General features: G+C 42.2%; 1 protein-coding gene across 1 annotated transcript in view; it reads right to left on the bottom strand.

Annotated features, from left to right (window-relative positions):
- Positions 1-15,208, bottom strand: part of MACO1 (macoilin 1) — a 60,302-nt gene extending 45,094 nt beyond the window's left edge. The window contains exons 1-2 of the mRNA XM_070404394.1: positions 14,936-15,208; positions 1,085-1,226 (exon numbers count right to left, since the gene is read on the bottom strand). Coding sequence (XP_070260495.1) covers positions 1,085-1,226; positions 14,936-15,015 — 222 coding nt within the window. The 5' untranslated portion in view covers positions 15,016-15,208. The remainder of the gene's footprint in view (positions 1-1,084; positions 1,227-14,935) is intronic.
- Positions 15,209-25,441: the final 10,233 nt, after the last annotated feature.

The raw sequence follows: 25,441 nt of genomic DNA, 5'->3' as shown, positions 1-25,441 counted from the left end.
TCCTAAAGAGCCTCATTCTTAAAGGGTAGGCTGCTGGAGCACATATGAACCAAACTAAATAATAAGAATTATGCTGATGTTAGTGATTTTACTAACACAGCTTTCCTCGGGACACACTTCTACCTATTACCAATGGGACATGAGCTCAAAACCATCTTTTCAAGGCATAGATTTGCTTTGACCAAAGCACCATGCCCAGGTAGAAAGAGTTATAAGTTTAAGATATGGCTATGGAACACAACAGAACTGTAAGACCTGTGCCCTTGCTCTAAACCAGCAATTCTCAACACATGGTCTGGGGATCTCTAGCAAGTCTTCCAGGTCAAAACTGTTTTCATAATAATACTAAGATGTTATCTGTCTTTTCCACACGCATTCACTCAAGAGTATGGTGGCGTTTTCCAGAAGCTACATGATATGTGATACTACAATCGACTGAGTTCAGAAGCAAATATGAAAATCCAGCTGTCTTCCATTAAGCCAGACATTATATAAATTTGCAAAACTGTAGTCGATCTTCCAATTTTTTTTATTTTGAAAAATATATTTATTTTTCATTTAAAAATGTAATTTGTATTAACAGGTAATAAGTTTGTTATTATTTTTAAGTGAATTAATAAATATTTAAGTTTTTGTTTTAATTTCTAATATAGTAAATATGGATTGATGTAACCCTCATAAATAAAAAAGCTCTTTGGAGTCCTCAATAATTTTTAAGGATGTAAACAGGTTCTGAAACCATAAAGTTTGAGAGGCACTGCTCTAACTCTAAGCCAATCACCAACACAGTGATAGGGGCTCTAGAAACATTTTAGAGTAGGACGGGGTAACTGCTCTTCCTCCGGGAGTCCTCCTTCCCTCCCCTTCTTTCCACTGCAATGGTAGAGGAGGAGGGATTATAATTTGATCAACGGGTTTAACAAAATAGCCTTAGAGTCAGTTCATAGACTCTATTTAGCTCAATACAGTCCCCTAAGTATTACTAATAAAATCTACTTTAAACAGTTTCATTATCTGTTATTGAAGATTTTCTTGGAAGGGTTATTAAATTCATTATACTTGAAAAACGTATTAATAAACATACCAGTCCCTGGTATCTGAAGGAATCATAGACGCTTCTGATGAAAAGCCAAAACGGCCACAGGTATTCAAATCTGAACTCCAGGACAAAATCTGCCAGGAGGACAAGTGCCCACACTACCAGAAATTTCAGGTATAAAAATGTACTGCAAAATATAAAAATAAATAATTAATTCACAGTCATTTGTGAAGAACTAGAAAGAGAAAAATGCACTGTTTTGCTTAAAAGAGACAAAAAGTATCTTCATATACCATGAAAACAATGGAGATGTTGCCGTGGGCCATCTACAATTTCAAAGCTCTGGCATTCATTCGGAGACCCACAACTATCAAAATAAAATGATGACCAAATTATGCTTAATTCCATTTAAGGTGGGAAAAAATTAAATTTCACCATTATTTTAAAACGTGCTGTCTGCCTTCAAATACCGCAACTCTCAAAATAACAGCTTTCAAGCTGCTGAAGGCTTCACATTTGCTGTTTTCCTACCTCTCTACACCTGTATGAAGTCTTTGAAATTGTTTATGCACATCCCTACATGCTTGAAGAATTCTGTCTTTTCCCCCATTTCTCCTCTTGCCTCCCTATGTAGTTTTCATCTGCATTAACCAAATTAAAAACAAATGACTTGCCATGGCAACTGAGCTTGGCTTTGATAATTTCCTAGGGATATGGCTGCGCCATTCTTCGTAAGCGGGGTACTTTGAAGTGACCTTTGTTTGGTTCTAGTGGCTTTACAGATTTGCTATCATATTAACAAATGTCACTGAACATGTAAAATGCTGTAATAAAAATAGAACAGGTTTTATTTAATAAATCCTTAAAAAACAAATGACTTCCCAAAAGAGCCAGAAACCAACTTAGGGAGCAGATGCCAACACTAAGAGCTGTGAGGGCACAAAAAAGCATACATTAAAGAAAACACCCTGAAGTGTGCCGGCCTTGCTCTGTAAATGTGTGCTCCCAGTTCCCTCTGGACTTACGTTAAATAGAAACATACTCTGATAAGCCAGTCAGAACACATATCTAACCACTGCAGAGCTCAAAACAAGGTAAGGGCAGGGCTTAAAAAATATATTTTTAATGTCCATTCTTCCAGTTCATTAACTGTATAATAGATAATGGAAGCCTTCAGATTCTACCCATTAATAAACCCCCAATTCTAGGTCCTTAACCCAATTCTACAGCAGGATAAATTTAGGTATTTTTTTAAAAAAGGTTTTCTAGCCCTGGCTGGGTTGATTGGAGCATCAGTCCATACACCAAAAGGCTGCAGGTTCAGTTCCCAATCGGGGCACATACATAGATTTCGGGTTCAGTCCCTGGTCGTGACAGGTACAGGAGGCAACCGATGGATGTTTCTCTCTCTCTCTATCTCTCCCCCCCCCCCCCCCCCCCCCCCGCCCCGCAACCTCCCCGAGTCCCTCCACTCCCTCCCCCTTCCTCTCTTTCTAAAAATCAATAAAATGTATCTTTGGGTGAGGATTTTTTTTAAAGGCTTTAAAAAATATACCGATTGGAGATAAAATTCACTTTGACTTGGCCTAGAGCAGTGGTTCTCAACCTTCTGGCCCTTTAAATACAGTTCCTCATGTTGTGACCCAATCATAAAATTATTTTCATTGCTACTTCATAACTGTAATGTGGCTACTGTTATGAATCGTAATGTAAATATCTGATATGCAGGATGGTCTTAGGCGACCCCTGTGAAAGGGTCGTTCGACTGCCAAAGGGGTCGTGACCCACAGGTTGAGAACCGCTGGCCTAGATCCTTGCATGGTGTTTTGCAATACAAATATTCCAATAATGCCATGATTAAATTAGCTGTTTGAATATATACCAGTAAAAACAAAAATCAAGACTTTTAAGAAATAAATTTGAAATAAAGTAAGATACAAAAAAGTATATACCTCTGGAGGAAACAACAAAACCAGGATCCACCACTGAGGACTCTTTCTGTGCCCTCTGAAGCTATACAGGGAAAGATGTTAAGAACAGGCACATACGACCCTCAATAATACAGGGCCATAATGATATCCATAATTTGCAAGTAGGGTCAATTTCTAATACTAATTCTTGGAGACCTTTTGGGCTTGATAGTAAATAAGTTTCAACTAAGAGGTTTACTGTAGAATAGAGGAACCCAAGGTAAACCAGAAGAACACAGGCTTGAATCCTAAACCCAGCCTTATAGTTTCATTTCACTAGAGTCATGTTAGCCAGATGAGAACAGGGCCCTCACTCTCACCCATTAAACCCCATCACTGATCCAGGGGAAAGCAAGGCATATTTTATTAGAAGGAACAACTGAATCATGCAAGCATTCAGGAGCACAAATATAGTTTGCGACTAGATTGCCAAGCTACTTGGCTTTAAAACTGAAAGGCTTTTTTTTTCTTGTTTCTAGGTTTTAAAGAAGAAATAATAGCCGTTCATCCATGTTTTGAAGGCATTTAAGAAACAGCATGGAAATTGCCTGGCTGGTGTGTCTCCGTGGTTGAGCATCGACCCATCAAACACGAGGTCACCGGTTTGATTCCTAGTCAGGGCTCATGCCTGGGTTTGGGCACATGCAGGAGGTAGCTGATTGATGTTTCTCTCTCATCAATGTTTCTATCTCTCTTTCTTCCTCTCTCTTAAAAAAAAATCAATAAAAACATATTTTTAAAAAAAGAAATAGCATGGAAATGTATTTACTTCTCTGATGAATCGTTTTTTCCATGGGGCTGCCTTTGGAATGTAGCTGTACCCCATCATGTCTCTAGTCATACTATTCTCCAGGTGGGAAAGGTAGAGTACTACCAACTGTTCCTGCCCCAAATGCTCCCAAGCATGGCAGGATCCCAGTCTAACCGGCAACACTCCATGCCACTATAGCATCATCCATACAATGGCAGCCTATTGAACACTTTTAAAATACTCAATCATTTAAACCTAAGGCAACACAAAAATGATCATCTTTGTTACAGTGACTACTCTTTTTCAACTCAGTAACTTCAAGGGGATTCCCTTTTACATATTTCATTTCTTTTCAAACAAATACTCACATACCTTTGATGTTCCTTGACACCCAGTTCTTACTGAGTCAGTTTAGAAGGAAAGTTGATTTTTTACAAACATATGCCATACCCTCAGCTTTTCTCAGTCTCCCCTTTTAGGTGGGCCTGCGTCTAAAAATCAAGAAGCAATCTAATTGACAAAGTTGATTTTACTCTAGAACGAATCTTGAATTCTACGAATTCAGTCTTAGAGGGTTTTAAAAAGTTTATGATAGTTGCCTGATTCGGTATTCTCTTAGTCCTCTTTATTAGTAAATTATGTCTATTGTCCTTCTATAGGTTAATATACAAAAGTTAAAAGACAAGTAACCTAAAACGACTGCTCATTACTGTAGAACCCCTAATTCCTTTCTTTAAATGTACTGGAAGTCATATAATTTTGCCAAATCCAAAAACATGACATTCTAAAGGGTGAGAAAATCAGACAGGATTTTAAGTCACTATAACTTAAATATTTCTTTTAAACCACAAAGAACCAAAATCTGTGGGACACAGTGAAAGCAGTCCTGAGAGGGAAGTTCATAGCTCTACAGACCTACCTCAAAAAACAAGAAAAAGTTGTAATAAATTATCTAACCCTACAACTTAAAAAATTACAAACAGAGCAACAAGAAAAGCCTGGAGTAAGCAGAAGGAAGAAAATAATAAAGATCAGAGCAGAAATAAATAACATAGAGAAAAAAAAACACAATACAAAAGATCAATAAAACCAAGAGCTGGTTCTTTAAAAGGATAAACAAGATTGATGAACCTCTAGCCAGGCTCACCAAGAAACAAAGAGAGAGGACCCAAATAAACAAAATCAGAAATGAAAGAGGTGAAGTAAAAAAATACTATGAACAACTCTACTCCAACAAACTGGACAACCTAGACGAAATGGACATATTCTTAGAAAAATAAACCACGAAAAAAATATGATTAAATAGAAAATACTTTATACATACAGTTCATAATATAACATGCTAACTTGATGTTACTTTAATTCTCTGATCCAAATAAATTTACTAAGAACTATAAAACATCTTGAAAAAAATTTAAAAGCATAACTCTAACAAAAGATATTTCCCATAATAACATATGAAAGAAGGGCAGACCAGTGATGTCTTTTGACAGTCTTATAAGCTTCTATTTTGGGTGCCAGAGAAATAAAAAAGAGACATGTGCAATTAATAGGCTTAATGGTGGTGATTCTTTCAAACTGGATATTAACTATAAGATTCCCCTTTTCCCCACTTTATTTCTATCTTTGCCATTTGAAACTTTTTTTTAACCTAAATCTACTTAGCAGTACCCTCCATCTATGGATTAATCATCTATGAATAACAAAAAGTAGTATTAAATGTTCTCTTTCCAAGTCAAACGCACCTTCCTTTCTAGTATCTTTAGTTGCTTGTCACAGATCATTTTTAGAGTCCACATAATTACCACAGGGTGGCCATCAATCCTCAGTACCTGACCTTTTCCCTAGGCAGACTAATGACCATTTAGTTCACTTGGTCCTCACGAGAGAAATGACTCTGTGAAATATTTCACTGGCTGTGCTAGTGGACATTTATCTCAATCCCTAGCTTTCCTGTCCTCTGTAATAGCAACTGTGAAGTGCTTTTAGCTTTCTGTGGTAGCAAGATAACTTCTTACACCAAACTGTTTTGTCTTCTGTTATCAAATATCTCTCCCTATCGGGCATCACCTCTAGAATATCCATCCAGCCTCTTATTCAGCTGGTATTCCTGTTTAAGTCTTATAATGTGTAAATATAGTCTTGCTACTCCAACTGTGGTCCATGAACAGCAGCACCAGCATCACGTATGAGCTTTTAAGAAAAGCAGTACTTCAGGGCCTACCCCGGGTCTATTTAATCTAAGCCTGTATTTGAACCAGATTCTCTAAGCCATTTGTGCATACATTAAAATTTGAGGCCCTGGCCAGGTAGCTCAGTTTATTAGAATGTCGTCCTGATACGCCAAGGTTGCCAGTTCAATTGCCAGTCAGGGCACATACAAGAAGCAACTAGTGAATGCATAAATAAGTGAAACAACAAATCTCTCTTTCTCTGTCTCTGTCTCTCCCTCTCTCTCTAAATTTTTAAATAAAAATTTAAAATAAATAAATAAATAAAATTTGAGAAGTACTGGTCTACAGTATAAACTTCTCGTTGTCATGGAACTTCCACTGAAATCCACAATGTCTGAAAAAAAAGACAGTGATCTGCTCAGATAATCAGTATTTATCTCCAAACCGGTAGTTGTACTTCCCTTAACTGGGAACATTCAGATTGTTCAGGGTTAAATCTTCCATTTTTCTACATTTCTTTCTAAGTCACAAACAAAATCCCTACCTAAGTACAAGTTAAATGACGAGGTACACTTTCATTACTCCTCATCCTTCGGCACACACAGAAGCACCACTTCAACAAAGCCCTCCCTGACCCCGAGGCAAAAATAGTTACCCGGTTATATGCTCACATCACATGCTGTGCCGTGAGAATATTTAATCAAAGTTATAATTAAATAATATTCTGTGTAATTAACAGTTTAAATGTAAAGTCCACAAGAGCAGAGGAGCTGCCCATTTTGTTCCCTGCTTTATCCTCAGGGCCCAGCACAGTACCATGCACGCTGCAGGAGCTTAACAAATACTTGTTGAACAACTGATCTGCAACGCATAGAGTGTTTAGAACTGCCAGTAGGGCTTTTATCAAAGTACACTTACAATGAAGGTAGAGGGAGAGATGATGCATAGGTGACTGGGAAGGGTGCCTAACAAAGCAACATGAACAAAGATAACAAATACAGATTCTGCCTGAAGGATAACCAAGCACCTGCTACCAATCTATTCTGATTATTCTTCTTTAGGAAAAAATGAATCTAATCAGCCTTGTTCTGGATGCCGAACTAACACTCCAGTTGGCCTACCGGCCACTGGTTCTAAGTAGGGGTTCTCAAAGTGTCTTCTATTAGTCCTGACATTAAAGAAATCTGCAAAAATATAAAATATTACTCTTCTCATGGATTTGTTATTGTTATTTTTATATAAACTAATAATTGTTTTACATTTTTGTCTTAATTTCTAATACAGTAAAATGGTGGACTGCAGAAAGTTGTGTCTGAGCCTCCAGATGAATTGGACTAAAACTATTGCTGCATTCTGCAACCACATCCTTGTGTAAAATCCAGAAAAGAGAAGCAGCCTGAGAAGACCTAAGCTATTCCATATTTCTCTTTTCTATTTTAAGCCTCCGGCAAGCTGCAAAGAGAACCTTTCTAGAGTCAACTACACATTTACACATACATACACACAATCTCATACATATACATACAATATATATGACAACAAATCTATCAGTGTGAAGTATGTCCAATTTAAAAGAAAAAATAAACCTAGAATGGATCACTATAAAAGGTTTTAACAATTGTGTAGTATAGTACTTCTATAAGAGATTATGTAGACTACAGAGATATCAAGGACAGGTATTATAACCTAAGGCAACTGGACAATTTCTGCTTCAAAAATACTTTCAACAGTGTGCCGAAACCGGTTTGGCTCAGTGGATAGAGCGTCGGCCTGCGGACTGAAAGGTCCCAGGTTCGATTCCGGTCAAGGGCATATACCTGGGTTGCGGGCACATCCCCAGTAGGAGATGTGCAGGAGGCAGCTGATCGATGTTTCTCTCTCATCGATGTTTCTAACTCTCTATCTCTCTCCCTTCCTCTCTGTAAAAAATCAATAAAATATATTTTTTTAAAAAAATACTTTCAACAGTGTGAACTCCATGGGGTTTGGGATGGAGAGGTTAAGAAATACATCAAGAAAAATAAAACAACCCACAGGCTCTAAAAAACTATGTTAATTTTGTATAAGTATCAGAAATTTCATAAATAAAGTGTTATGATTCACATCTTCGATACCCAACCATACCTTCACTTATATCACACTTGTAACTTTTCCAAATGCTTTCATATTATCTCATTTTATCCTGACAACTGTGAAATAGGAAGGGTAGTTATTACCATTTATAGGAAAGAAGCCTGAGAAACAGGGAACTCACAGGCTGGAGGGCACTACTGAAAGAGCACAGAAATGGGAGTTTGAAGACCACAGAGAACAGAGTGAATTCTACATAAAATGCTATATTGCTGCTAAAAATAAATAAATTTGTAGGTAAAGAAATGGGCAAGAGACTAAATGAGGAGAAATGCCAAGAAATTTTCTGTGAAACAGAACCCTATTTCTGTTAAGAAAGAAATACATTTGCTTTATAGAAAAAAAGGAACTATCTTATAAATTAGATAACAGTGGACATCCAGAGCAGGAGTACTGAGGTCCTTTACATTAGACCAGTGGTTCTCAACCTTCTGGCCCTTTAAATACAGTTCCTCATGTTGTGACCCAATCATAAAATTATTTTCTTTTTTTTTTCTAAATATATTTTATTGATTTTTTACGGAGAGGAAGGGAGAGAGATAGAGAGTCAGAAACATCGATCAGCCGCCTCCTGCACACCTCCTACTGGGGATGTGCCCGCAACCAAGGTACATGCCCTTGACTGGAATCGAACCTGGGATCTTTCAGTCCGTAGGCCGACGCTCTATGCACCGAGCCAAACCGGTTTCGGCCATAAAATTATTTTCGTTGCTACTTCATAACTGTAATGTTGCTACTGTTATGAATCGTAATGTAAATATCTGATATGCAGGATGGTCTTAGGCGACCCCTGTGAAAGGGTCGTTCGACCGCCAAAGGGGTCAATTTATATTGATTTCAGAGAGGAAGGGAGGGGGAGAGATAAAAACATCTCGACCCACAGGTTGAGAACCGCTGCATTAGACATGTACACTGTCATATTGTCTAATTTTTTTAAAATTTTGTTGTTATTGCTTTTAGAGACAGAGGAAGAGGGAGGAAGAGGAAGAGAGGAAGTGGGAGAGAGGAACAGAGAGGGAGAGAGAGAGAGAGAAAGAGAGAAAGAGATTTGCTGTTCCACTTATGTATGCATTCATTGGTTGCCTCTTGTATGTGCCCTGACTGGAAGTCAAACCCACAACCTTGGCATATGAGAGGACGCTCTAACCAACTGAGCTACCTGGCCAGGGCTGCTTTAATTTTTTTGTAACAAACCTGTGTTACTTTTATTTTTTTAACTTAATTTTGAAATAATTTTAGATTTAGAGAAAAGTTGCATAAATAGTACAAAGAATTCCCATATATCTTTCACCCAGACTTCACAAAAGATAAAAACATTTTATCAAGTTTCTGTTATTATTCTCTCCCTCTATATGTATACACATTATTTTTCCCTAAACCATTTAAAAATAATTACAGACATAATGCTCTTTTACTCCTAGATTTCTTGAAAACAGGGATAGTCTCATATAACCACAGCACAATTATCAATATAAGGAAATTAGCATTACTATAGTATTACTGTGTGATCTATAGACTTTATTCAAATTTCAGTAATTATCTCACTTATGTCCTTTATAGTGATAGATAGGTAGATAGGAAGGTAGACAGATATAGACAGATCCTAGTCCAGGATCACATTTTGCATTGTTGTCATATCTATATTGATTCTTATTTTATTTATTTATTTTTAGACAAGAAGGGAGGGAGAGGAGAGAGAGAGAGATGAAAGAGAAACATTGATGGGTTGCCTCCTGCATGTGCCCTGACTGGGGGTTGAACCCACAACCTGGAAATGTGCCCTGATTGGGAATCGAACCTGCCGTCTTTTGCTGTATCAAAGGATGCTCCAACCAACTGAGCCAGGGCTATATTGATTTTTTTTTTTAATAGAGGATAAATCTGGTGGGGTAATAAGGGACTGGCTGACACTTTTTTTTTATTTGTTTGTTTTAAAATATATTTATATTGATTTCAGAGAGGAAGGGAAGGGGAGAGAGAGATAGGAACATCAATGGAGTTCAAGAAAGGCCATAAGGATTCAATATGAAGAAAAAAAGAATATCACTGATAAAACAGGAAGCTTTTAAGCAAATCTGAAATCGATCATGTTCCCTCTTTTCCAGCTTCAAATGGTAGCAGCAATGTAAAGGGAATTTTCAAAACATCTAATGAAACTAAACTGCCAAGAGTGCTCAGAAAAGAAGTATCGTAAATGAAAGCTGGAGGAAAGTGCTTTCTCTTTTTATAACATAGTACACTACTAGCAAAAATTAAGGGCAAAATTCCACTGTGGCAGATTTTTTAAAATGCATGTTATAGAAACTACAAATAAAAAGGTTTAGCTAAACACCTGGCTGGAAAGGTTAATGAAAATATTTCAATTTCTCGATTGTAGCTATCCCATTGTACCAACACCCCTCTAAAACAATACCAAATTTGTCACTTTTATGTCAGGTCCAGCACTGTTGACGTTTAAGCCTGCCAAGTTACCAAAATGCTTTTAGCCTATGAGATTGCAACATTGGTATCTGGGGTTTCAGTTGCAGAACACATGTAAAATCAAGGCAGCCAAGGGTCACACCAGCCTCCAGTGGCTTTAATAAACATAGCCCAGAGGAGCCTAAAACCAGGCTTAGGCAACGCAACATCATTAAGGAGGCAGGAAAAGCAGTAAAGTGAAATCTCTAGAGACCAGATAATTCAGACAAGGGTCTGAAAAAGGACATTAGGAAGCTGAGAAGGATGCAAATTGACCAATTAAAAAGTTAAAGGCCAGAAAACTCTTCTCTGAAACAAAGATGGGAAAAGGTACATATGCCAGTGAAGTCCTCAGTCCTAGTTTTACGACACTAAGCTATAAAAATGTGAGAGTTAGGTACAGTATTGCACTGCCGAAGCTTCAGGAAACATGCTACACGCAGAACCAACCCAGTACGATGGCAGGAAATATTCATAAATTCACAAACGAAGAGGTGCTTTCTTCAATCATCAGTAACAAAGCCATAAATAGTTTCCTGAAGCTTACACGTGACTTACTTAAAATTCTTATTATACTTACTTAGGTAAGTAACAATTTTAACTATAGAGACTTTAAACAAATGTTTCTGCCTCTGTCTTCTATTTACCACACCTTATCTCCTCATCTTCCTATTATAAAGTCAGTAACTTCAGGTAGATAGGAGTGAGGAGTATGGCAAGGTGAAAGGTGGGTGACTCACACAGAACCCCCTCAAGGCTTTTAAAATCTGCATAGCACGCCAACCCCACTTCGCCTGGAGAATCACTTCACATAATTAGATAGGACTGTTGGGAGTGTCTGTCTGGTGCATGTGCGAAGGCAAGCTCAGGGAGAGAACCATTGCCATCAAACTGAGGACCTCTGCAATGTCATCGTTTAGTAGAATTATTCATCTACTTTCCCTTATTAATAACTTGTGTTCATAACTTCCATAGTACTTTCACATCTATCTCTCTGAGTTAGAAAATATTCCCTCACTTAAGTATCTATTTCATCATAAAACAGCACAGGGCAAAATAAAGCTGTTAATGTATCAGGTGAACCACTAAAACAGCAAACTAAAATTTAAGTCAACACAAATATTTTTATTTGAACAGAACTCAAAGTTCTTTAGAACCTCAAAACCACTGCAAAATTTAAGAGGAATTACTATGACCTACTAGACGGTAAACTCCTTGAAGACAAAGAACTGTCTGTCTTATCCTGTGACCTTCCATAATTCCTTGAACAATGCAGGTTCTTAAATCAGTGGATTGGATTAGTTTATATTCATTTATCAATTCACTCACTCAATATTTATTGAGCCCTGAATTCTTACTCTGTGTCAGGCTCTGTGTTGGCTCGGATTTTTTTTTTTTAATGACACTAAATTTTAGCCCTTAATTATATAAAAGAAAATGATCACCATTCCTGTTTCCTTTCTCTCATTCTTGATTAACTTGACTAGAATAATGTATTTCTAAACATTTCAATTCTTAAATAATGAGCATATATCTAAATATAGCTAACATTAATATCATGTCTAAAATCCATTTTCCTTCTATCTTGCCCCTGAAACAAAATTCTATCACAGCCATTATACTGACAATAATGGTATCATTTGATAATCACCTCAGTCACAGTTGTTGGATTGGAGCCCATGATTAAAAACGGATCAGCAATAGGATTTTTTTCAAGACCAAGCAGCAACTGACCCTTGTTTTGACTACTCGACTGTTGTTTATAGTTGTACCAAATTTTATAGTCTTTCCTGCCTCTTTAAAGAATAAGCCCAACATGTGATAACATGGCAAGTAATATTTCTGTGGCATGCCAGAACTTATAGTTCCACAAACTGTACATATCTCCTTTAGTCCTCAAAACTCATGTGACAGATGAGAACTGGAGATCAAAGCTGTGGATGCCCTGCCTGTTCGAAGTGGGATTCTGAGAATGAACCTAGCTCTCCTAATGCCAGCAGTCCAATACTCTTCTTAGCACAGCTGCCTCTTTGCTACACCAAAGCTCAGAAAGTTATACAGACTGAGAACATAAAAAAATATAAACCCATGAAAGGTTATGCTATGAAACAGTGGACAATAGTTGTCAAAACTGTCAACAGAGCCTCAAAGAAAAAAATAAAAAGAAAGCTCTCTGTTTAATAAGACCAAAATTGGCTAGATGTTGAGAAACAAAATGGGCAATAAATGGTGTGGAAAACAAGTTAGGATAGACTTAAATTTGATGATCAACAGAAATTTGATATTCACAAATCCTCAAGCATCACAATTTATAACTAGCTCACTCAATCTGCTTGCTTCAGAAATGATTATAAATTTTCTAAATCTTTTCTTAAAAACAGAATTGAGGGGGGGGACCACCTATGATCTATTCTTCAGTCCAATACTCCGTAATATAAACCAAGAAACAGATAATGAAACACTAATTTGATATATGATGTAAAAATACATTTAGGTCTTTTATTGACAATTGACTTAATGCCACACAGTGGAAATCAAACAGATTTGAAAGCTGAAGAGTTGGTTTCTTAAAATTTTACATATGAAATTCTAAATCACTTGCATTAGGTATTTACTATTCATCTTTAATGTAAGAATTGAAATTACAGAAGATCATCAGTAAAATAATTTTCATTAGACAATGAATTCACTTCTTCACACTGATTCACATTGACTGAGTGGTTATAATGGGACAGGTACTAAACGGGGTATATTTGTTCAAACACAAAGAGAAGTTGAAATACAACAGAAGACATGTAAACAATACGGGATTCCCAATCTTCTCTCTATAAATGGAGGTACATAGCCATTGCAATGCTACAGTTGTCCTTTGTCTACCAATTCTGCTTTATATACTTTTTCTATTCTTGAGTCAGTATTAATATTTAGCTGTTCAAATCTTTTTCAACAGCCAGGGAAAAAAGCCATTTTGTTACTCAAGAATCAATAGGGTGTGTAACTTGAAGAGACCTTTCCCCCATCCATTAAATCTATAGGAAAAAAAAAGTTTTTTCCTTTTACAGTCCTAGTTAAAACGGTCAGGTTTGATTAATTCAGCATGGATTTTGGTCTGTTTTACTCAATGCTGTCTTCTTCCTGGCTAGAAGAGGCCTAGCATATGGTGTAGAAATTTGTTAAATGAATGAATTATTCCTATGATCTATGGCTCTTACATAGGAAGATATTCAAGGACTGTTTACTTTGACTCCTTAATGCTTTTAAACATGAAAATAAGAAAACCCCCAATGTTTACAGCAGTCAGTTGCTTGCGAAAAGAAATCATTCCATTCGTGTAAACAGCAGCATGTGCAAGGTGTACAGTTATGCTCAGGCAACTGGGTGTCATCAGCTACCGCACATATTTCTAGAAGTCCCACCGCTCAGAGAAATATGCTAACCTGTCAAACACCATGAGGACTCAGTTTAACCTATATCCACATGCTGAGAACTCTCCTTTGTAAACTAATTACTTCTCCACTGAAATCATTTCTTTATCAAGTCAAGTACCATTTAGAATTAACATCCTGAGAACCAGAAAATAGCAATGATTGTCACTAAGTTGCCCCATGAACCTGTTCTCCCCCTCACCTCCCCACCCCCAGTACTGAATTTAATTTCTCTTTAAAAGCACACTGTCTTTCTCTTGGAGGAAAAAAAAAAATTGCGAATTTGGAGAAAAATCCATTTGAAAAGGTTCGAAAATCACCATCCACTTGTAACTGTCAAAATAATGTTTGTTGACAAAATGATCATCAGCTCCTTTTCTGAGTCTGGAGTGGGGCCATAGGGCATGATTTGGGGGTATCGGCTTCAGGCCTCCGTGCCAAGTTGGAGATCCCATCAGAGAAGTAGAAAGCGAAAGATGGGGCGGTGTGGTCACCTGCCCGGTCTGCCCGGGGCCGCGGGGACACTGCCTGCTCCCAACTTTGTCAGCCTTGCCCCCCAGTGCGTAGGGTCCTCGAGCCTCCGGGCTCAGGCCCGCGACTCCCAAGCCGGAGGGGGGCTGGACCAGCGGAGGCCGGTCGACCCCCGGAGCGGCCCTCGGGGTGTGCGACGCAGGCTGGGGGGCGCGGGCCGGAGGGGGCTCGCCGCCCCTCCCCCCCGGGGGTCCGGCGCTTCCAACGGCGGCGCGGCGGCTCCCTCAGCCCGCGCCCGCCGCTCCCTCCCAGTCCAGCCGGCGGCCCTCGGCCCCGCCCCGCGCCCCCGGGGCGGACCCCGGCGGGCGGGCTGGGCCCCCAGTGCAGCGCTCCACTGGAGAGCCCCCAGCGCGGGCGTGAGGCCTAGTCGGGGTTACATAACGGGGCTGGGACCCTCTGGAGCGGCCGGGGACCTCGGGGTCCAGGCCGTCGGGGGCGGGGACGCGACCGCTCACCTGCCGTAGATGCCCTCGGTGATCCGGTTCCGCTTTAGGGGCCGGCGGAGCTTACTGCAGTCGGCGTTCCGCCGCTTCATCCTCCCGCTGGGGGGCCGGGTGCTGCCGCCGCCGCCGCCGTCTCTCACCTCCGCCGCCGCCGGCCCGCCCCTCGTCGGGCCTGGACTCTACCCCTGGGGCCGGTCACGCAGACACGGAGCCAGCACCCGGGGGAGGGGGTACGATAGGGAGGGGGGTTCAGAGCCTCCTCCGCCTTCGGAAACAAAGAAATGACAATTCCGGGGCCCGCCCGCCCCAGCACCAGCCAGCCACCTGCCCCGCCTCCTCGGCTCCGACGGACGGCCCTTGGGGCCAATCGAAGGCGCCGCTACGTCGCTGCTGGCCAATCCCAGGGCCTACTGAGGCTAAACGAACTCGAGAACCCGCCTCTTTGAAGGACAGAAAAATGCGCCAATCATTATGGTGTCTGGGCCAGTGCCTGGGCCTATCAGAAAATATTTAAATAGAGGCTTATAAATAGGCCCTATAAATATTGCATCCTATATTATGCCTGGTATATGCGTTTCTCTGTATAATCCGTACTAGAGCATACCGTGCTGTTTTCATTGTAGGCTATCACAGGCAGCAATGAGGCCTGGGTTTGGGGCATGTGCTGGTTCTGCGCTGACATGTGCTCCGTCAGTCGCGTCATTATGTAAGGGGCTCGCAGCACCTCTCCCGGCCAGGAGCCTCCAGGGGCAGCGCCGGGAACCTTTCCTGCGGTTCCTGGGCCGCTGGGCCAGGCCGGCCGCATCACTGCGCGATGGGGGTATAAATGACAAAGCAAACCCCACACACAGACACGCGCACACGCACATACCCTGCCAGCTTCCCGCGAGGTGATGACAGCGCGGCGGCCAATCGGAGGAAGCGCAGGGGGCGGGGCCACGTCGGTCCTGCCCCCTGGCGTTACGTCACGGGGGCGGGACCGTGGGTGCGCGCGACGTCGCGCGAGGCTGTTGGTGTGGAGCGTGGGGCGGTGCAGCCGGGGTTCCACGTCCGCAGGGCGGGCTGGGCGGCGGGCGGCGGGAGCACCGCCCCTGCTGGACAGAGCCCGCGTCGGCGTAGGAGAAGTGTCTGCCCCGGCCAGGAACCGGGACTGACGAGGCGGGAGCTGGCTCGGGGGCGGGCCTGGCCAGGCTCCCGAAGGTGGAGACGTTGGGCTCGCAACTCTTCTCACCTAAGGCTCCTCGTGCGCGACTTTGTGCCAGGCACGGTGCTGGGTGCTTTGCATCTACTATTCATTCATTCCTTATGAGGCAGGATAGTAAGAAGCCAGGAAAATTCCTTGGCAATGGAATAGGGAAACTGAGACAGACGGTTAAATGGCCAAGCAGTTTACAGCCATCTAGTAAGTCCTATCTTCCCTAAACCAAGGACACTTAAGAGTAAATGGTGCCCTGCTGGGGTGGCTCAGTGGTTGAGTGTTGACCCATGAGCATTGACCTATGGAGGTCTTGGTTCGATTCCTGGTCAGGGCACATGCCTTTGTTGTGGGCTCGATCCCTGGGGCGAGCAGGAGGTAGCAACCAATGATTCTCATCCTTGATGCTTCTGTCTCTCCCTCTCCCTTCCTCTCTGAGATCAATAAAAATATATATATATATTTAAAAAGAGTAAATGGTTTACACTTCTCTTCCCCAACCAAAGGATAAATAGCATAAATCACTCTACTCAGGGAGGTAGACAGCAGAAATCCAAATAGTGCCATTTGTGCCAACCACACCCAAGGACAGATGAAGTTAAGGAAATAAATCTTTTGGTGCATCAGCATAAACCTGATGAATATTGTGAATACACAACGCAATTTACAGATGATGTATTATAGAATTGTACACTTGAAACATAATCTTTTTAAAAATATATTTTTATTGATTTCAGAGTGAGGAAGGGAGAGGGAGAGAGATAGAAACATCAATGATGAGAGGGAATCATTGATCGGCTGCCTCCTGCACGCCCCCCATTGGGGACTGAGCCCACAACCCAGGCATGTGCCCTTGGCCGGAGTTGAACCCAGGACCCTGTAGTCCACAGGCCAATGCTCTATCCACTGAGCCAAACCACCCAGGGCGAAACATAATCTTATTAACCAAAGCCACCCAATTAATTTAATACAATTTTTAAAGTAAAAAAAAAAATAATAGTAATTCTGTTGAGATCCTTCCCCAAGACCCTCCCTAAACTCCTAGCCTTTAGAAACCCTCAAAAAGAAGATCCCAGTTTGTGTTCTCTTCCTGGGAGCTTTGCCTTCCCCTTTCCTTTCCCTCCCTTCTTCCCCATAGGCATGCATCTCCTAAACTCTAAGGGACCGCACCAGACTTGAAACCAGGGGAGCAATGGGCAGTGATAGCTCCTCCCCGGGCTAATTCCCCAAACCTGTCCCCGAGGCCCTGAGACAGGGAGTTACATGGCCAAGCAGTTTACAACCACCTAGTAAATCCTATTTCTTTCCTGTAACATTTCTGGAGAACCAAAGCAGCCCCAACTAGGTCTCTCCTGTTGCTTTTTCTATGACAAGCCCTTCCTTGTTTCACTGTCTCCAGCTTTAATAAACATATCCTCAAAATCACCTGGACTCATGTTATGAAATCTTTCCTGCACCAAGGCAAGAACCCACACACTACCAACTGACCCTAGGCCCATTCAGGGTCAGGTCACCTTTCCAGTAACAATTACTCCCCTGCAATGTAGATATAACAAAATCACTACTAGAAAAAAAAAAAAAAACAGCAAAGTTGGTGTGCTTTTTTTATTTTTTAAATATATTTTTTATTAATTTTAGAGAGGAAGGAAGAGAGAGAGAGATAGAAACAGCAATGATGAGAGAGAATCATTGATTAGCTGCCTCCTGCACGCTCCCCACTGGGGATCGAGCCCGAAACCTGGGCATGTGCCCTTGACCGGAATCGAACCTGGGACCTTTAGTCTGCAGGTCAACGCTCTATCCACTGAGCAAAACCGTCTAGGGTGGTGTGCTTTTTTTTAAGAGAAAAAGATGAATGTATATCATTAAAGAAAATGGAAGATGTAGAAAAGTCACAGGAGGGGGGAAACACCCATGCATTTCATCACCTTAACACACCCACTGTCCTATTAGTATTTTCTATTTTTTCTTTCCTTTCCTGTTTTCTCTATGGCTGATATTACTATTATGTTATTATTATTCAACAGAATAGTGATCATACTAGATACTCAATTTTGTATTCTGTTCTTTATTTAATACTAGAGGCCTGTTGCACGAAAAGATTCCTGCAATAGGCCTTCCCTTCCCCTGGCTTCCGGCACCGGTTTTCCTCCGGCACTGGATACCCAGGCCTTCGCTCCGGCCGGGGCCGCTTCACGCCTATGTGTGCAAATTAACCGCCATCTTTGTTGGTGGTTAATTTGCATATCTTGCTGGTTAGCCCATGGGAGGCGTAGTGAAGGTACAGTCAATTACCATGTTTGTCTATTATTAGATAGGATAAGCATTTTTAAGTGTTATCATGCCTCCTTCCTAAATATTTCTGATGTTTGCAGAATCTATCAAGTAGCTATACCAACTTAACCATTCACAAATAGTGGGACTATTCGGTGGTCTTCCAGCACATTTTTTAAAATTCCAGGAAATACACGGCATCTTGTTTTGCCCTGGGATGGGTAGACCTCTCTCTCCCTGCCCTGTGATCACTCCTTTAATCAACACCCACTCCAAGGAGGAACAAGTAATTTATACCAAATGCATTGTCCTCAACCACTGCTCTCTGTTACCTTATCCTAATTGCAAATCTTCAAAATATCCTCCGTACCTGAAAGAGAAAACCCATTTTCTTTATTACAGAGTGCAGAGCTGGTCACAATGGGACCCTTTCCAGGCCTACCCAGGCAAGCAAGCCTCATCTACTCACTGTCCTCAAACCCGCTCCAACCTATCTCCCCGCCTTCCTGCCTTTGCTTTCGCACAGAGCATCTCCATCAGCTCTGCTCTTCATCTGTGGTTTCCTGGGTGAGGCTTACCCATCTGCCTAGGTGAAAAGCCTCTTGGGGATTGGATCCATACCCTGCAGAGATGAAGTTTGGAAAATGGCAAGAGTACCTGCTTTTTCAGACGAGGATAAAAATTCCAGCTTGGCCACTGACTAGCTTGGGCAAACTACAGAATCTCTCAGAGCCTCTGTTTCCAGTTCGGGATCTTTTAAGGCTTCCAGGATAACGAACTTTCAGGGCCAGACATGCAGTAGGTGACAGCAAGTAATTCCTGTTAACAGGGCCCTGTTTTTAACCCCTCGCCTCTACTCCAGCATGTTGATAAAGTGGCACTGGGTGACCAAGGGTAAACTGGGAGCTCAAACTTTCACCAAGGCTGCCCACCACTGTGAAAGCCACTTTACAGATGAAGAAACAGACTCAGAGATGTTGGTCGTCTTACCCATGGTCACACAGCAGAGGTAGGATTTGAACCCAGGTTGCCTCACTCTCAAGCTCAAGTTTGTTAAATGAATGAATAATTGACTTAGCCACACTTTACCCAGGTGTGCCCAGAGCAGGACCATACCCTTGGTGTGGACAAGCTTTCCTGAGAGAGAATGAAGGCACGATATTCCTCCTTAGTCACTGCCCATGACCAAGGTGAGGAGGGCATGGTAGCTATTCTCGTAGAGTCCTGTTTTTACAGAAAATGCATGATCACATGTGAAAGCTGCAGTCCCTCTGACTTGAGTCATCACACCAGCCATTCAGACCAGGATGATACAGTCATAGCACCATTTGCCCACCTTCCTTTCTATGACACAGGTGCCAAGCATGCTTACATATTCTTTTTTATAATAACCCTGTGAGGAAAGCAGAGAAGCTCATCTCATTTGACTCATACGGAAACTGAGACTGTGACTGGTTTCGTAAAGGGAAGGTAGAATTGTCAAGCAGTTCACAGCACAAGCTGTGGCATCAGGTGGACATGAATTGGGTCCCAGCTCTGCCACTTGTCAGCGGTGTAACTTTGGGGACTCGCTTCATCTCTCTGAGCAGCACTTTCCTCATCTGTAAAATGAAAGTGATGATGCCTATCCTCACAAGCTTACGGGGAAGATTAAATGAAACAATGGATGCAAAAGCCTTGGCCCAGAGCTTTCCAGAAGTGGCAGCTCTTGTTCATTCAACAACTATTTATTGAATATCTACTATGGACCGAGCAGCAGGTGCTGAAGATTGAACAGTCAAAAGTCCCTGGGGCTTGGATCTGATAGCTGTTGGGGGGAGTATTTCAGGCAGAGCGAGCAGCGGGTGCACACGGTGCTCTTTTCCCACCATTTTATTATGAAAAATGCCAAACATACACAAAAAAGTTGAAAGACTGGTTCAGTGAAGTCATTCACCTTCCACCTAGATTCAACAATAACATTTAACTCTATTTGTTTGGTGACATAGCTGCCCTAGATCCCCTGTGCTTTTTGGTTCCAGGTGGCCTGCCTTGAAGATCTGCAGACAACCTGGAACTGTCAGAAACCAGGAGACTTTTTCAAGAGTCAGAGGAGAAGAGAGAAAACTCCCCTTTGAACAAACCTGTTGGAAGAGGCCAACTCGGGGGGGGGGGGGGGGGGGGGGGGGGAGGCGGGTGGAGCCTTCCTTTATTAAAGAAAGCTTCTCACCCTAGCCCTAACTGGTTTGGCTCAGTGGATAGAGCGTCAGCCTGCGGACTCAAGGGTCCCAGGTTCGATTCTGGTCAAGGGCATGTACCTTGGTTGCAGGCACATCCCCAGTAGGGAGTGTGCAGGATGCAGCTGATCGATGTTTCTAACTCTCTATCCCTCTCCCTTCCTCTCTGTAAAAAATCAATAAAATATATTTTAAAAAAAAGAAAGCTTCTCTGTTCAGCGAGAAGCTTGGCCCTCTTGTCCAGCAGCCAGGCTCTCATTGGGGCTGGATCAGGATGCACAGGTGTTTGGGGTCCCGTGGAATCAGTTGCTATTCACACGGAGCTTGTTAGCTGGGAAATACAACTGTCCCGGGGTTGCAGTCACAGGGGCTGAAAATCTTGTGTTCATCTGGCTGACGTCTGGTGCCCCTGGGCAAGTGGGTCTGACTGCCTGCTTTACAAGCTACTGGCACAGGACTCAGACTAACAGGGGTCACATTCATTTATTCCTCCACACAGAGGAGTCCTTCCTTAGGATACCCAGGTCATAGGAAGTTCTGATGGCCAGAAAAAGGCCAGAAATCAGAACCAGGTGATCATGAGGGGAATGGAGACTGCTGATCTCTGATCTCTAGGAGTCAGGGCACCTGCTCCCTTATTTACTGTTGAGGTATCTGAGGGCTAGGAATCCTATATTCCTAGACTTTAGAAGAAGACTTCGAAGTCATCTGGGCTAGTTAAGTGGCTAAACACTCCTGTGCACAAGTCAGACTGCCTGGGTTTAAATCCCAGCTCTCCTACTTACTAGCCCTGTAAACCTGGGCAACTCATTAACCTGTCTGCACCTCAGGTTCCTCGTTTGTACTCTAAGACTAATAGTTCCCATCTCACAGTGTCATCAACTGAGTCCACATATGTTAAGCACCTAGATAAGTGCCTAGCAATTGTAAATGCTTAGTAAATGTTAGCTCCCAAAAGCATCTAAAATAAAAGTAACCTTCATTCCTTCCTTCTTTCCTTATTCTGTTCTTTCCTTTTCCTTCTCCTCTCTCTCTCCTTTTTTGATGCTTATTATATGTTAGACCTTCTGCTAGGCACATGCATGTGGGTCACAGGAGAAATTAGCTGCAGGGTTGGAATTAGAAATCAGTTGGCCTAAATCCCATTTCAGGGACTGTCCACCACTGTGGGATGGGAATGCTGAGGCTGGTGTCTTTCCTCAAAGTGCTCATGCCCCTAGCAGATTCCTAGGCTGCTCTGTGAGGAAGTGACCAGGTCTCCCACCAGGTTTCTACTGGACCGAAGCCTCCTTTCTTTTCTCCCACCTACCCTTAAAAGATCTATATATATAAAAGCCTAAGTGACTGTTTGACCGTTCAACCGGTAACTATGACACACACTGACCACCAGGGGGCAGACGCTCAATGCACAGGCATAGAAACATGGAACAGACTGATGAATCTCAGAGGAAAGGGGAGAGGGGAAAGGGCTGGAAGAGATTAACCAAAGATTTTTTATGCATACTAGAGGCCCCTCGGCCTGGCCTGTGGGGATTGGGCCAAATCTGTGCACTGGACCTCCAACATCCCCCAAGGGGTCCCAGATTTCGAGAGGGCACAGGCAGGGCCAAGGGACCCCACCGGTGCACAAATCTGTGCACCAGGCCTCTAGTTTAGAAATAAGTAGATTTAAATACAGATTCAAATATAAATAACTTCATCTGTGTAACTCTAAGGAGTTAGTTCTCCATGGGGCATATCTATATCCTCCCTAGGGCTTAGTATTATTCCTTGCTTTCATTCATTTATTCATTCATTCTCATTTAATACATTCTTATTAAGAGCTCACTAGATGCCCTAGATCAGTGGTTCTCAACCTTCCTAATGCCGCGACCCTTTAATAGAGTTCCTCATGTTGTGGTGACCCCTAACCATAAAATTATTTTCGTTACTACTTCATAACTGTAATTTTGCTACTGTTATGAATCGTAATGTAAATATCTGATATGCAGGATGTATTTTCATTGTTACAAATTGAACGTAATTAAGGCATAGTGATTAATCACAAAAACAATATGTAATTATATATTCAATATGTGTTTTCTGATGGTCTTAAGCAACCCCTGTGAAAGGGTCATTTGACCCCCAAAGGGGTCGCAACCCACAGGTTGAGAACTGCTGCCCTAGATGAAGTTTTAAAGTATAATTTTGCCAATCTAAAGTCTCCTCTGAGCCTTAGTTTCCTCATTTGTAAAATGGGATTGTTGATCCATTCTTTGTCTTTCTTGCAGGACTATGGTGAGGATAAAGTAAAGAAATGAATAAAGGAGAAACCAAGATGGCGGCATAGGTAAACACCAGAGATTGCTGCCTCGCACAACCACTTCAAAAATACAACTAAAAGACATAATGGACATCATCCAGAACCACAGGAAGGCTGGCTGAGTGGAATTTCTACAACTAGAAGGAAAGAGAAAAACATACCGAGACTCAGAGGAGGTGCGGTGCTGAAGTAAATACAAAGGTGCGGAGGTGCATGTGGAGAGGGCTGGAGGCTGAGGACACGATTGTCTTCTTCAATCGGGAGGGAGTCTCAGGCTCTGAGCTCCAGTTCCGGGCGAGTCTTTGGGGACCCAGACTCATACGGGAGAAACGGGACTGTCTGGCATCGGTCGGAACTCAAGGGCAGCTTTCTCTCGGAGGCACTCTCGGCGATTGCCAGGACCTCTGAAGGCAGGACTGAGAGCAGCCATACTGCTGGCTGGCTCGGCCTGCCCTGTTGATCCCCTGGGACCCCGCCCCGCCCAAGCCAGTGCACGGAGGCTTTTGCATATGAAAGGCCTGGCCCTTTGTAATCTGAAAAGAACTTAACATACTGCAGCTGCCCCAAGGCCCCAGGGCAACTTGCATTGCTTTACAGCTGGCTTCTGCTGGGTAGCCTTAGGCAAAGGCTAGATTAGCACCTCCTTAGATCCAAGAGCCAGTGTACCCAGTGGTCAGAGTGGGACCATCCAATTACAACTACTCAGATCTATAAGGGACACACTCAGGGGGCAGACTCAGTGAGCACCAAAGCCCCACTGAAGCAAGTCTTGCCCCATAAGGGTGTCTTCAGCACAAAAGTTCTCCCACCGTAGACACAGCTGATTCTCACAGCCAATTGGCCTGGAGGTCAAATCCTCCCAGCTTTACATACAACAATCAAGGCTTAACTACAAGACTGTGCACAAAGCCCACAAGGGGGTGCACCAAGAGTGTCTACCTCAGGTAATTGGGACACTTAGCACAGAAAGCCACTCTATCGACACAGCGAAGCACAAAAAATGCCGAGACAAAGAAATAGGACACAAATGACAGAAATTGAGGAAAGCAAACTGCTAGATATAGAGTTCAAAACCACACTTTTAAGGTCTCTCAAGAACTGTCTAGAAGCCGCCGATAAATTTAGTAAGACCCTCGAAAAGACTGGTGAGACCGCCGATAAATGTAGTGAGATCCTCAAGAAATCTAGTGAGACCCTCGATGTTGTGATAAAGAACCAACTAGAAATTAAGCATACACTGACTGAAATAAAGAATATTGTACAGACTCCCAACAGCAGACCAGAGGATCGCAAGAATTAACTCAAAGATTTGAAATACGAAGAAGCAAAAAACACCCAACCGGGAAAGCAAAATGAAAAAAGAATCCAAAAATACGAAGATAGTGTAAGGAGCCTCTGGGACAGCTTCAAGGGCACCAATATCCAAATTATAGGGGTGCCAGAAGAAGAGAGAGAGCAAGATATTGAAAACCTATTTGAAGAAATAATGACAGAAAACTTCCCCTACCTGGTGAAAGAAATAGACTTACAAGTCCAGGAAGCGCATAGAACCCCAAACAAAAGGAATCCAAAGAGGACCACACCAAGACACATCATAATTAAAATGCCAAGAGCAAAAGACAAAGAGAGTATCCTAAAAGCAGCAAGAGAAAGAAAGTCAGTTACCTACAAGGGAGCACCCATACGACTGTCAGCTGATTTCTCAACAGAAACTTTGCAGGCCAGAAAGGAGTGGCAAGAAATATTCAAAGTGATGGATGCCAAGAACCTACAATCAAGATTATTTTATCCAGCAAAGTTATCATTCAGAATTGAAGGTCAGATAAAGAGCTTCACAGATAAGAAAAAGCTAAAGGAGTTCATCACCAAACCAGTATTATATGAAATGCTGAAAGGTATCCTTTAAGAAGAGAAAGAAGAAGAAAAAGGTAAAGATACAAATTATGAACAACAAATACACATCTATCAACAAGTGAATCTAAAAATCAAGTGAATAAATAATCTGATGAACAGTATGAACTGGTGATTGTAATAGAATCAGGGACATAGAAAGGGAATGGACTGACTATTCTTGGGGGGGGGAAAGGGGTGTGAGGGGTGTGGGAAGAGATTGGACAATAATCGTGCACCTATGGATGAGGACACTGGGTGGGGAGTGAGGGCGGAGGGTGGGGTGGGAACTGGGTGGAGGGGAGTTATGGTGGGAAAAAAGAGGAACCAATGTAATAATCTGAACAATAAAGATTGAAAAAAAAAAAGAAACGAATAAAGGAGGATTCTTATGGTTGGGAGCTGAGTGAATAAATGCCCCCTTTTAAACTGAGCACATCGTCTGCCCCTAGTAGGAATGCAGCAACTACTTGTTGAGTGAATAAATGAATGAATGAATGAATGAATGTTGGAATACATGCATTTCCTCCCGCTCCCTGCCATAGTTTCTCTGCTCCTGTGTTAACTTCATAGACAGGCCAGCAGAGCCAGCCTTGCAGCCTGAGATAAGGCTTTTGGCGGGTGGCTCCCCATCACTCCCT

The sequence above is a fragment of the Myotis yumanensis genome, unplaced genomic scaffold (assembly GCF_028538775.1).
Source record: "Myotis yumanensis isolate MYYU_CA2020_CCGP unplaced genomic scaffold, mMyoYum1.0.hap1 SCAF_2, whole genome shotgun sequence".
Lineage (NCBI taxonomy): Eukaryota > Metazoa > Chordata > Mammalia > Chiroptera > Vespertilionidae > Myotis > Myotis yumanensis.
The sequence above is the reverse complement of the archived record's forward strand: the minus strand, read 5'-3'. Positions and strand labels throughout refer to the sequence as shown.